The sequence below is a fragment of the Gracilinanus agilis genome, chromosome 1, assembly GCF_016433145.1.
Source record: "Gracilinanus agilis isolate LMUSP501 chromosome 1, AgileGrace, whole genome shotgun sequence".
In the NCBI taxonomy this organism is placed as follows: Eukaryota; Metazoa; Chordata; class Mammalia; order Didelphimorphia; family Didelphidae; genus Gracilinanus; species Gracilinanus agilis.
In genome coordinates this window covers 277,502,877-277,517,287 of record NC_058130.1, presented here as the reverse complement: position 1 = coordinate 277,517,287, position 14,411 = coordinate 277,502,877, and the positions used below count along the sequence as shown (strand labels likewise).

Below are 14,411 nucleotides of genomic sequence, written 5' to 3'. Positions count from 1 at the left end.
AGTAAATCCAGGATATATACAAAATAAATACAAAGAGATTTTCAGATTAAGTAGAATAAAAACTAGATTTTAAAAAGCCTTAAAGTAAGCATGTTATATCTAATCATTTTTAATTTCTATACATAATTGAAATTAAAAATTCAAATAGGTTTACAAAACAAAATTTATTTTCTTCTATGTTCCAAGTATTTATTACATAAAAAACATGTTATTTTTATAATTTTAATTTCTGCATCTAATAATTTTAGATTAAAAATCAAATAGGTTTTATAAGATTTACATATGATCATTTCACTTACAGAAATTTCAGGGTTGGATAACTCATATAAAAGTTTTTTGGCATCAGTGACGGCTTCGTATAATCTCAAATATTGTCCATCACTTGCCACAAAGCAAGCACTAGGAGAGTTGCAATAAGCACCTAAAAAGATTGAACATTTCAAATTTAGCAATTTAAAGACAGCATTTGCATTCTTCATCATCTTGAATAAAAATGAAAACAACATGATGCTTACCTAGACAGTAACTAGGTATGAGGGTAGGTAGCCATGCCACATTGGAAAAGGCCGAAACATGAAGAGAATTAATCCTTGCAAGTTCTGAAACACCTCCAGAAAAAGACAATGGCCCAACTGGATCAACCCTCCAAAGAATAAGTTCACTATAAACTGCGTTTGGATCCTGGAATGTTCTATCTACAGAACTTCTACTATGTTCTCCTAATAAAGTTTCCTCAGAGTTTAAAGCATCATAAGATTGTTTCAGATTGTCAGTGTCTGGTGTCCGTAATGCATTATGATGGGATGTTGTTAGTAGCAATGGTAATACTGAATGGCAAGCTAAGTCATTAAGGTGAAAGCGATGACCACAATATCTAGATTTATGGGAAATACTGAGCACTGTAGAAAAAGCAGATTCCTCTGCAAAGCTGACTAACCACTGGTTCAAAGATCCATCTGCATGCTTTGAAATCATCATTACATTAGGAGTAAAGATACTTAATTTTAAACTATTAGTTGATTTACTGTGACCAGAAGAGATGAGCATCGATGTAGAACGTGTGAGGCCAGAGGGTTTTTGTTTGCCTTGCTGAATAGCTAGGTCAACGTTCTTAGTACAAGCATACATCACTATGCTTCTGCACAGAGAATTTGCATCACCCGTAGGGAAAGCTACTGGAATTCTGGAAACAAATGATACCTAGATTTAAAAAAAATACACATTATAATATATAAAGGAATAAAAAGTAGAACTACAGATAAGTAACATTAAAAAACAAAGTAGCATCCCAGCTGAGATGAAAAACAGTACCTGCACCTGGCGAAACATACCAGGCTGGTATTCATCCAGCCAATCCACATGCCAAACCAGCAAAGAACCATCCACGGGATGAATACTGAAAAGCATGTCAGCATTTTTACTCCATTCAGACAGAAGCACTTCAATCTGATGATCAATAATAGCAGATGGTAAGGGGACACAGCCTGAACTGAGTATATTTTTCTCACTACTCAACTCCCTCTTTTCAGGAATTACTTTCAGATCATCACCACCATCATCTGTTTCTGGTAGAAAAAAGTGCTAATTAGTTAAGTAAATGTAATTAAGTAATAAATTAAAGAAGAATCACTAGAAAGGCAATAAAGTTTAAATTAGCATCTAGGTTTCAAAAACAAAAAACTTAAAAAAGGAAACATTTACTTTAGGAATATATAGAGCACTCTAGGACACTCCTATAAAATATTTTAAAGCTTCATTAATAATTTTACCATTTTAGAGTTATATCATTAGTTCTAAAAATAATATTTCTAAGACTGCCAAATTATAACCACTAGTCTTGACCCAAATTTAACCTTCCAAGAAAGGATGTTAACATGAAATCTACAGCCTTTTCAGATATTAAAGCAATCTGATGGAAAGTGAATGAATGTGTAATTTCATTTCAGTTGCTATACAGATTCACTAAAAGTGAATAACAAATGACATCTTGTTATTCTAATAAATTAATTAATACTTATGTTCTTCAATTACAATTACTATTTCATCTATTCCTCTGCAAAGAGAAGTGGTGATTTTTCAAAAAACAAGTTTTTAAAATTCAAAATCAACATACTTAATATAGCAAGAACTTAAGAAAATCTTCAAAATTTCAATGTTATGGTTAAGTCTTGTTAAAATTTTTCTGAACCTAGGCAAGCAGTTAAGGAGTTTTTTTTTTTTAAATAAATTTTTATTGATGTCAAGGACATTTCTAAATATATCTACAATTTCTAGGGGCAGCTCAGCGGATTGAGAGTCAGACCTAGAGATGGGAGGTCCTAGGTTCAAATCTGGCCTCAGATACTTCCTAGCTGTGTGACCCTGGGCAAGTCACTTAACCCCCATTGCCTAGCCCTTACTGCTCTGCTGCCTTAGAATCAATGCTGATTCTAAGACAGAAAGTAAGGATTTTTAAAAATACGTCTATTTCTAAATAAGAATATTTTTAAAAATGCATCTGTAATAATTAGATGCACCATGGTTTCTGAATTTACCACAACATGCACATTATATTATAACTTTTTTATAGAAACATTAATACAATTCAAGTCAACAAATTCTTATAAAGTATAAGAAGGCATTGTGCTAGGTGCTAAGTATGTAAAGTGTTATGAGGAAATTAGGATTTAAAGTAAGGAGCATAAGGTAGCAGCCAGAGATGTCAGGCAAGACTTGGAAATTCCAATCATGGAACAGTGGACAGAAGGACAGCTTTTTCCTGAGTGACTGTGTGGCTAATGGCAGTTGGGTTGGTTGGCTTAACTATTTAAGTAAAGAGCCTGGGAAAAGTGGATTGTCTCCAGCAAGAAACATCTATCCAGTGACAGAAGATAAAGTTGAGCATAGAAAGTAAGATCCGCATGGCGGACATGCAGATGACTTCATCTCCTTGACTTGACCTACCCTGTGGATTAACTGCTGTGATACCTGAGTTCCTGTGAAAGCTGTGATCATCTGTGCAGCTGAAGTGGACTCTTCAATGAGAAATCTCTTTCCCCTTCTGACCAGCCAGGCTTGTCCTGACTGACTGCTTTATGTTAGTGTAGTTATGTTCCACCTTTCAACCCTTGAGTTTTGACAGTTAACTGACAAACTGCCATTCCCCAACTCTCACATCCCTTACTTGTTATTCTGTGTTTTCTTGCTTTACTTGTCAGTCCTTCCCTTTGTGAGGTGTGGAAGTGTCCCCAGTTTGTCTGGCACCCAGTTATTCCCCTATCCTCCTTTTTATTTTTTTTCAAAAGACAGAAATTAAAAATAATGCTTATCCTCAAGAAGTTTGCACTCCATTGGGAGATATAATTTGTAAACAAATAAGTAACACAAGATGATTTGAGGAGACAGAATATTAACAACAGAAAGGATTAAAGATTTCACATAGGAGGTAGCAACTGAGATGATCCTTGAAGAAAGCTAAAGATTCTAATAAGCAGAGCTTAAATGAGATTAAAGTATATTCTAAATTCATTTTCCATCAGGTCTGCTAGGTTTACTCTCCAGGAATATCATGTCTCATCCCAAGCTGATCACCTAAAATCTCATCACCATACACACTCACTCAGTTTTTGATACTCAACAGTTTCTTGGTTCCCTTTCTGAAAGCAGGTGCTGGCTTTCCTTTTTTTTATCTGTTTTGCTGATTTAATTAAGTATAGCCTCTAAGACAGTCTTGTAGTAGGTAATAATGTGAAGATTCGGGTTAGGGAAATAGCAAGTAAACTACATAGGCCAGAACAAAAAAAAAATGAATAATGATAAATAAGTCTGATAAAATAGGCTTACCCAGGCTATACATGTGAAGAGTAAATGTCATGCTGATGAGTTTATTTTGTCCTAGAAATAATAGGGAATTTCTGAATACTTTCAAAAGGGTACATGGTGATTACTGATATCATGATGACATGGTATACACCAGCATGTCAAAACCCCTTCTCCTTGCTAAAGTCAATCTCTCCACATTGACCCAGATCTTCCCTCCTAAACTCCCCAGCAGATTTCCTTCTTCTTCTTTTTTTTTTTTAAAACCCTTACCTTCTGTCTTAGAATCAATACAGTGTATTGGCTCCAAGGCAGAAGAGTGGTATGGGTAGGCAATGGGGGTCAAGTGACTTTCCCAGGGACACACAGCTAGGGAGTGTATGAGGCCAGATTTGAACGTAGGGCCTCCCATCTCGAGGCCTAGCTCTCAATCCACTGAGCTACCCTGCTGCCCCCAGGTTTCCTTATTCTTAAAAAAGACTTTCACCAAAATCTACTAACCCTTAAAGCTATCCATCATTCTATGTCTCACCTACCTTTCTTACTGAAACTCCAAGAAAAAAATATCTATAACAATTGCCTCCCTTTCTCCTCTCACTAATTCCTGAAACTTCTGCAACTTTTTCAACTGAAGTTTTTTTCTATAGAGTTACCAATGATCTTTTAATTTCCAGACATTTTTTTTTCCTTAACTTTTCTGCTATGCTGTTGGCTTGCCCTTTCCCCTTGGATTCCTTCTTCTCTCTGACCTTGCATGAGACTATAGTTACCTGATTCTCTTTTTACCTAATTGCCTAGTCTTCAGTCTTCTTTGCCAGTTCATCACCCATATTTAAAACCCCCTAACTATGTGTGCTCTGACCTAGGTGCTCTATTCTTTTCTCTTTATGTTGTCGAGGTCATCTCATGTAATACTAACTTAATTATTACACCTAAGGAGATACTTCAGATATTTACATCTCTAGCCTCAGCCTCTCCCCTGAGTTTCAGTTCCTCATCATCTATACCTATGTAACATTTCAAATTAGACATCCTGAAGACATATCAAATTCAACATGTCCAAGACAGCACTCATTATTTTTCCCCTGAATCTTCTTCTCCTCCAAACTTCTCAATTTCTATCAAAGACACCATTATTCATCCAGTCTCTTAGCTTCTAATATCTACATTATCCTTGAATCCTCCTCAATCCACATATCCAAACAATCACCAAATCTTGCTTGTTTCTATCATCACAAATCCCTCTACTCAGTCACAACCTTAGTTTAGAAAAGGTCTCATTACCGTTATTTAGATTATTGTAAGAGCCATCTAAATTGATCTCCCTGCCTTAAAACCTCACTGAACCCAGCTGATCATACACAACCAAGCCAAAGTGATTTTAGCTTACTTCCCTTTCTTACTCAAAATCCTAGGATTAAATAAAAACTCTACTGTTTAACTCTTAAAGCCCTTTACAACGCTGGCCCCAACCAACCAGCTTCATTGTATACTCCTTCAATGCCATGGAATCTAGCCAAACTGACTGCTTCTGTTTCTCATTAATATATTCTTTTGTCTCCATATCATTGTACTAACTTTCTTCTTTGCCTGGAATAAAGTCCCTTCTCACTTCCACCTCAGAGAATCCCTCTCTTCTTTCAAGTCTCAGCTCAAAGACTACTTTATATGTCTTTTCTGATCTACCTTCACCAAAGTTGCTAATAACCTCCCTACCTTGTTTCTATTTATGTTAATTCTCTTTATATTTATTTTGCATTTACCTATGTAAATTATTGTTATCTCCTCCCTTAGGACATAAGCTCCTAGAGAGTACGATATTTTCATTCTTTATATTTGTATTCCTTATGTCTGATAAATAGATTATCTGGCACATAAGAAGCACTTAATAAGTGCTGATTGATTGTAGTTATATGATCAAACTTGAGCTTAAAAAGATCTAGCAGCTGAACAGAAGATGGCTTGGAAAGGAAAGAAACTGGAATCAGGAAGACCAATGAGGAGGCAATTTCTATTGTTTGGCAAGAGGTAAGAAGAGCCTGATTCAGGGGAATGTGACCAGGTGAGTGAAGAGGAGTAGATGAATGTGAATAATTGTGATACAGAATCAATGAAATCTGGCAACTGAATGAATATGGAACTTAAAGATACAGATCAAGGAGGACTTGAAGACAGTAAGTATAGTGATCTACTAAAGAGACAGATAAGTTTACAGGAAGGATATAGTTAGGAAGAAAAACAAATTCTGTTTGGCTACGTTGAATGAGGAGAAAATTGGATATCTAAGTAGTGATGAGTAATAATGACATGAGACGAAAGTTCAGGATTAGATATATAGAATTGAGAACTAAGTATCATTTACACCAAGGGTAATTGAATCTTTGGAAATTAAGATCACAAAGAAAGGGTGGAGAGATGATGAGAAATTTCAGGACAAAACCATGAAAGACATCCACAGCTGTGAACAAGGACTGGCATAAATAGTTTGGTCAGAGAAGCAAGAAAGGATAGTTACACAGGAACAAAATGAGGAAGTAGTATCAAACTAGTAAACTGGAGGAGAAAGTGGTCAACAGTATTCTAAGGTAAAGAGAGGTCAAGAAGGATAAGAAATGAAAGAAAGCCATAGAAATTATGCCAGGTACACACTGATTATTAAGCTAATTTTTTAGGGCATTAAAACAGATTATAAATATAAAAATAGTGGAGAAATTGATTTTTTTTTGAGAAGGATGAAAATTCCAGTTTCTATTTTCTTGAAGGCAAAATCTATCTTATAATTCTTTGTATTTCATATAATATCCTATACAGCACCTTGAGATATAGTAGCATATGAATATATAATTCCTTAGGTTTCAAAAATGCATATATATGTATTGAAGAACAACTTGATTTGCATTGATCTATTTTAGATATTCTTTTTTTTTATAAACCATTACCTTCATCAGATTTTCCATCCATCTGATTAGATTCTTCCACACTGACATCTGAAGGTGGTTGTTCAAAACTCTTTCGAAGCTGCTGTAAAAAGACTTCCATGGATAAAGTAAAATGCAATTCTTTATTGTTGAGCCAGTGTACAACAAAAGGCCCACTCTTTTCTTCATTTTCACCAAGACTGAGAGATGTAATAGAAGGAAGTAAAGGAATGTCTAAAAAAGCAAAAATGGCAAAAATTAATTATTTGCTACCTGATCACATAAAACAATTAGGCTTCATACTTTTGTCATTAATTGTTATATAAAGACTTGTTAAAGGTTTAAAATAAATGTAACATACATACAGGCCACTCCACACATTCTGCCACAATCTATAATTAGCAGTTAGATAAGTGGTTATTTTAATATGTCTACAATAGAAAAGTTAAAATCACACAACCAACTTTATCTTGTCTAATTTATGATACATTTTATTTCTCAGACAAGTCATCTGAAAGATATGACATGTTTAACAACCTCATATGAATTAAGACAATTGGTATGATTAAAGAGTATATTTAGATATTTTCAGATAAGAGTTGTGCAGGTGGAAAATTTGCCACACCTGAGCTACAATCCCAGAATCCTTTTAAGTACATCCTCACTTGACGTACAGGGGCTTGGGAAATAAATTTGGCTGAGATCCATGCTGTGGGGCTCTTTTTGGGCTTTGCTTTGGTTAAAGTATGGCAGGTGTAGGTCTCTGGCTCTGTGCTCTGCTCACTTGACTGAAGGAATCCCTCTCCCTCTCATTTTTGTTATTAAATCTTTTAATTTAAAATTATCTGGAGTATCTCATTCATTTTTACTCCTACAGAGTTCAAGAAATTATAAAAATATCCAAAGCAAATGTTATCTACCCTACTATGCAAAATTGTAATTTTGCAATCTCAAAGAGATTTGAGTTAATAGGTAATGATTTATTTGATGGCATTCAAACATTTTTCTTCAGAGCAGTTAATGTTAGAGGGGTTACAGGAATATAGGCACACTCTTAGAGCAGGGAAATGATCTAACCATAGTGCAAAATAATCTGGAATTATGCAAGTAAAGTAACTAAAATATTAAGAACTGTTTTCCTAGAACTCCTAATGTTAGGCATATACATACCCCAAAGAAGTTAAAAATAGGAAGATAGTTCTCATCTATACCAAAATATTTAAAGCAGCCTTTTCTGTGGCAGCAAAGAAGTAGCTGCCCATCCACTAAGTAGGACTGACTAAAACCTAGTGATTATATGAATGCCACAGAATATGAATTTGAAGAAACAAATATAACATATTAAAATTATATAAACTGACAAAAATAAAGTTAAGAATAAGGAATGCAATATGCATAGTAACTAAAAGTAAATGAAAAGAACACCAACAAAACAAAATTAAATGAGTAATTACAATGGCCAAATTTGTTCCAGAAGACAACAAGAGAAAATCCACCTACTACTTTTGGTTGGAGAAGACAGGAGGGTTGTGGGCATGAAACACTGTACATGCCAATAGCCACAGGTTATTTTATTTTTTTTTTTTGCTAATATGCTTCCTTTTCCTTTCCTTTTCTGCTACAAGGATGTCTTATTGGGGAGAGGATGGGAAATGATATATAAAAAATGTAAATGATATAAAAACTAAAGATTATAAATTTAAAAAAAGTCCTGGAGAGAAGACACTTCAAATCAAAAAATGTCCCTGGTTACTTGAGAGCCAATTGGTAGTTTGTGCTCCAAATCTGACTTGGAATACCATACTCCCTACTACATTTCTATATTTGATTTTGATTTTTTGAAAGTAGCATGACTAATAAAACTTGAATTTTAAAAACATCTTCCTTTAGTCCATTCAATGCTGAACTTCTTTAAAGACATGATTGCCTTCTGTTTATTCTTTAATAAATCAAAAGCTATTTCTTCTATAAAATTCTACTCTACTGACTCATCTGGTCATCTTATTTTTACAAAGGTAAATATACATTCCTTTATTTAACTCATCTCAGTGTACAGGTCACACTGGGTTCTTCACAATTTATATTAACAGAATATATGGATTCTGGAAGTTTCTATTTGGCCTAGCACAAACAATGGGAGATTTGAATTTGAAGACCTATGTTCAAATCTTGGCTTTGTCACTTATACTTCTGCAAGTCATGTAATCACTGAGCTTCAGTTTCTTCATCTGAAGAATGAGAAGGTTGCTTTAAATTATTTCTGATCTAAATCTGTGATCCTACATATCAAATTCTGTCTCACCAACAGACTATTCCTATTTTCTGATGAACAGCCTTACTACACATCAAAAGTCTCATTACCAGTGGACTAACCAAATGGTAATGTATTATTTCATCATGGCAAACCTATGAAGCAAAAGAAAATGTAAAATGTTCCTTGGTCCTGTAGTCACATTCTAATGGTGCAGTATCCTCTACTGGGGCAGAGTGGTGGAAAGGGAAATTTTTCATATTAACTTTGCTACTAGTACCTATATGTGAGCTCCTTGTCTAATAATCAATGGACACATTACTGAAGGAATTGAGTCATATTAATCTTCTCACTATGAAGGAAACCGTAAGACAGAAGAAACTATGGTTAAATAGAAAGATGACTCATAGGAGAGCTATCCTCTCATCTTTAAAATTACAAAAAAAAAATTCACATATTGCCATCATTTAATCCTAGCTAAAATCTTGGGAAAAGTTGTATATGCTCATTAATTTTACTTCCTCTACTGTCACTCCTATGTACAATACAGTATTAGATCTTATTACTGATTGAAAACTGCCCTCTTCAAAGTTACTAATACTTTAATTGCCAAATCTGATGGCCATTTCTCAGTACTCAAACTTCTTGACCTCTGTATAGTATTTGACACTGTCAACTACCCTCTCTGCCTACATATTATCTCCTTTCTGGGGTTTTATAACACTGTTCTCTCTTGGTTCTCCTACTATGTCTGACCATTATTCATTAACTTGCACTAACTTGTGGTATACTCTAAACCTTTCACCAGCTCAAATTAATTCTGAATAATGTTCTATGTGTGACCCTGGTAAGTCAATTACACTCTAAATCTTCGTGTTTTTTTTTTTTCATTTGTTCCATGAAAAAGGTGGACTTAATGACTTCTAAGATCCTTTATAATTATAAATCTGCGATCATACAAACTAAGTTGATGATACTCAGGCCTAATTAATTAGCTCTACAATTGTTGCTGTTCTCCTAATATTAGATCCAATAGACACCATCAACTATCTATTGGATATTTCAAATTTGATGTCCCATAGTTATCTCTCCTCCAAAATCCAAACCTCTTCTGAACTTCCCAATTTTTATCAAAAGTAAGTACTACCATCTTTCAAGCTCCAGGTCATTTTCAACTCCTTGCTCTTCCTCTTATCATGTATCCATTTAGTTGCCAGATCTTGCCATTTTCACCTTAATAACACTTCTCTGTATTCATGCAGCCACCATCCTAGTTCATGCCCTCATCATTACTTACCTATACTACTCTAAAAGACTACTAATTGGTCTCCCTTCTTCAAGTCTTTCCCTTCTCCTATCTGCCATAGTGACTTTTCTAAAGCATAAGTCTGACAGTGTTACTCCTAATATATTACAATGGCTCTCCGTCAACCAGGGATTTTTAACTTGCTAAATGAATACTAATGATGTATCAGATACTATGCCAAGCACAGATAATACCGTCATAAAAAATAGTCCCAGTCTTCAAGTAGCTTAATTCTAAGTATTAAAGGGATTTTCTTAATTTCTCCCTCTGACTCCTTAAGAGGCAAGAGAACAGGATTTCTAAGTAGAGCAGAACTGACAGGTGTCAATGAGCTTAGTTTAAGATTCTGTTACCAGGGAGACCCGGAGAGAGATAAAGAAGGAACAGTGACAGTTAGGGGCTTTTGGCCTCAGGATCTCAAGTGACCAAAAGGTCTGTCTCTGAGGCAAGGGGCTACTGGCAATTGGCTACTGACAGTTGGGTGGTAGAAAACTAATTGAAGGATTAACATCTGATTATTTAGAAAGATAGGTAGGTAGTGAATCAATTTTAGATAGTGTCGGTTAGAGCAGGCCTGGTGTTTGCCAGGCAAGAAGAACCTGTCTTCACAAGACAGAGGTAGGTTATTAGAAATTTTAGATAGTATTAGGAATTGAGGTATAGTCATAGAGTATTAGAATAATAATCTTTCTTTCTTCTTTTTCTATTTTCTATCTGTACTTCTTTTCTCAAATTAAACTGAATGTTTTATTCAACTGCTCTCCTCACTTGTCAAACACCTACTTACAATCCTAGCGAGACAGCTAAGAGTTTGATTAACCTATCAATCTTCTGTTTCTCACTTCTTACTATCCCTACTTTTTCAATAGACAAAAGGTAGAAGTATAGGAAATTTTAGGCAATTAAACATGGTGCTAGAAATCATGGCACATGTAGTAAAGGAGGAGGTTCCAGTCTATCTCAAACAACTCCTGGTCCTGGAGAACTTTACTGAGCTGTTACAACTCATAATTTTAGATTGTCTCCGGTTATTACTGTTTCTAGGATTATTCGTTCTGACAGGATTACTTCAAGTATATCAACTTTATCAAATAAATTGTCTAGTTCTCTCTAAGAAAAAGGAACAGTGAAAAGAGAGCTTAATGGAGTCTAGAGTTGCATACCATACTTTAAAGACTATTATCTCTCAAATGGTCAAAACTATTTCTCAACTGACTGAAACTATCTCTCTCTCTTAACCAACCTGTCTCTCCTATTGTTCCTACTTCCTCCAACAACTCCAGGGCAGCTCAAGCAAAAACCCCAAAGAAAGAAAGTACAAGCCTATTTCCCTTAAGAGAAGTACCAATTTTTAATCCCAAAAAAAGAGCTAGTTAACATAAGACATCAAAGACCATTTACCCCTCAGGATATTAAGGGATTTAAATGGAGCACCTCTTCTTTTGAGGATGAGCCCATAGCTGTTATCAAAAGGCTGGAAAGCATAGACCATAAAATCATAGACCTATAAGAGATTTTAAAAGTCATCTAATTCAACCCCCTGTTTTACAAATAAGGAAAAATGAGAATCAAAGATGTTATGGGACTTGTCCAATGCCACGCAAGTAGATCTAAATTTGGACAAACGATCTTCCTGATCCAAACTCAGCACTCTAAAGCCATTGCATTTGGTAATGACATTTCAGATTTTGCTACCTATACAATACAGAAGTATAACCTCCATATATTTAACTCTAAAAAATGTCCCAGTATACTGCTTTACCATAAATAAAGCTTTTTTGGTTAGCATGATTATTACCTGTGGCTGGGTTGATGCTGGCAGCAATATGAAAGTGGCAAAGTGCATTGCCTTGCAGAGGAGTATTCCTATGGACCTGATGAGGATTCTGCTGATGTGGTAGGTAGCCAGTATGTGCTACAAGTGCAAGTGATCTCCTTCTTCCTTTACGAAAATGCCTCAGGTTTACCTATGTGAATAAGACTGTTTTTAGAGTGCCTTACTCTCATAAACTACATGTACTCTTAAAATAATATTGTTTCTGTGAGCTATAAATACATTGATAACTGTGTAATAAATGCTCAGGAATCTTCTCTCCTAAAGTGATTGGCTATATTAACTCCAACACTATTTCTCTAACTCAAGTTTGAGTTATGAAAAAAGTAAAAAAAAGAAAGTTTATTTCATGGCTACTTCAGTTCTCTTGCTAAGATTGCATTTATTTTCCTCAAATCAATGAGACAACTAAACCATAGCACTCACTTCCAAAGCATTTTGAACTCGTTCCTTACTGGAAGGATTCCTCTTGAAGTTATTTGTTAAATTTGGGTCAGCCCAGTGGTTATAGTTTCCTTCATATAAGAGACTATCATTTGGTAAAAAAGTCTCTACCCATAGCCGGCACACATTATCTTTGCAGCAAGTCAATAATACATTACAAACAGAAGCCCTGTGGAAGAAAACAATATTAAGAATCCAAATTTAGTGCAGAAAATTAACATGATAACTAGTATTACTTAAATGTACATTCAGTTTTTAAAGTATCAATGAAGAAAAATTTACAGCAGATATAAAGCAATACCACTTTTGAGTTTATATCCCAAAGTTCATATTGGCCTCACTCTTTATTTGGGCATTTAAATATTTTCTGCTTCTGAAATTTTATAGTTACATTTATCTCCAAAGTAAGCAAAGAAGTCATTATTCACAATGACTTCAGATGACATTCATACTACTGAAAAAATAATTACTGACCTAGGCATATATTTGCTGGTCTTCCGCCAGGAAAATCCATTTACAGCTCTAGGATGTGCCAGGTAAACAAATGAAAAGTCAACCTCTCCTCCTTGTGTTTGCTTTTCTGGACCTCTATCTTGAGAGATAACTGTTGATCGCCAGTTGTCTGTACTATACCACACTTTCAAAAGGCAGTCATTCTAAAGGAAAAAAAATAGAATGAATAATACAACCAAAAGAAGGTGAAAATCATTCTTTTTAGGTTAGAATCATGAGGTTTAATTTTATTTTAGAGAAGCTAAAATATTTTCTTATAAATCTTTATGTTTTGAAGTACTTATGCTGAGATGCTATTTTCTATCAGTTTTGTAATTTTCTTTAAATGATGTTTTTTAGCTTTTTTAAAAACTCCAAAAATAATGTCCAATGGCATGAGTATCCATCAGGATGGTCCAATAATCATTGAAGATGTGCTTTAATGTTAATAAGTACTTTTATTTGCTCTATTAGATTAGAAATGAGATTTAATCTGTGTTCTATTCCAGAGAACAAACTCCTTCTATTGATATAGACTGGCAACTGTTCTACAATTTATAGTATTAGACAGTCGCCTCATTTTTACTGGTTCAGGTAATTTTTATCCCTATTTCACAAATGAGAAAACTGAGGCTCAAAGAGGTTAAGTGATTTACCATTTGGTCAGTAAACAAACATTTATTAAGCACTTACTATGTGCTAAGTGTGAATAAAAGATCAAATGAGGGTTTTTTAAGGATGTGGGCAGATGGGCATGTTTGTAGAGAGATGGAAAGGAGCCAGAAGAGGGAACAATTAAAGATAAAGACAAAATGTGAATGATAGAAGGGGCAATTTCTAAGAAAGATGAGATGGAACAAGATCACCTGAGCAGGAAAAGGGGTTAGCCTTTGTAAGGAATAAGGCCACCTAATCATACAAGACAGGAGTGAAAGAGGAGTTAGTGGCAGAGGCATCTAAGTGATATGACATGAAGAAGAGAGAACTTAGAGCATATGGCCTAATTTTCTTCTGTAAAAGGTGATAAGTTGATAAGGGAGGTATATTTGTATCATCTAGCAACACTAAGTTACCATTTAAGGTTATACACAAATTTGTAGTGGATCCAGTCAGAATAATTGCATGATTTCCTCTACCTTCATTCAAAAGTACATGTGTAGGCACAAAGGCAATACATGGTGGGAGTGATACAAAGCTAAGGCTGAGTATGGCCAATTGGGTTATTATGGGGACTAAATTCTCAAAAGAACAATGTAGAGTTCAACTGGTTCGCCAAAGGGTCAAAATTAAAAAAAAATAAAGAGAGAGAGAGAGAGAGAAAGAGAGAGAGAGAGAGAGAGAGAGAGAGAGAGAGTGAGAGAGAGAGAG

At 34.8% G+C, this 14,411-nt stretch overlaps 1 protein-coding gene across 1 annotated transcript in view; it reads right to left on the bottom strand.

The window, feature by feature from the left end:
- The window catches only part of DMXL1 (Dmx like 1), a 198,971-nt gene that overhangs the window by 138,564 nt on the left and 45,996 nt on the right, over positions 1-14,411 (bottom strand). Inside the window, exons 7-13 of the mRNA XM_044680002.1 lie at positions 13,026-13,207; positions 12,534-12,720; positions 12,072-12,240; positions 6,738-6,950; positions 1,312-1,565; positions 516-1,200; positions 300-421 (exon numbers count right to left, since the gene is read on the bottom strand). Coding sequence (XP_044535937.1) covers positions 300-421; positions 516-1,200; positions 1,312-1,565; positions 6,738-6,950; positions 12,072-12,240; positions 12,534-12,720; positions 13,026-13,207 — 1,812 coding nt within the window. The remainder of the gene's footprint in view (positions 1-299; positions 422-515; positions 1,201-1,311; positions 1,566-6,737; positions 6,951-12,071; positions 12,241-12,533; positions 12,721-13,025; positions 13,208-14,411) is intronic.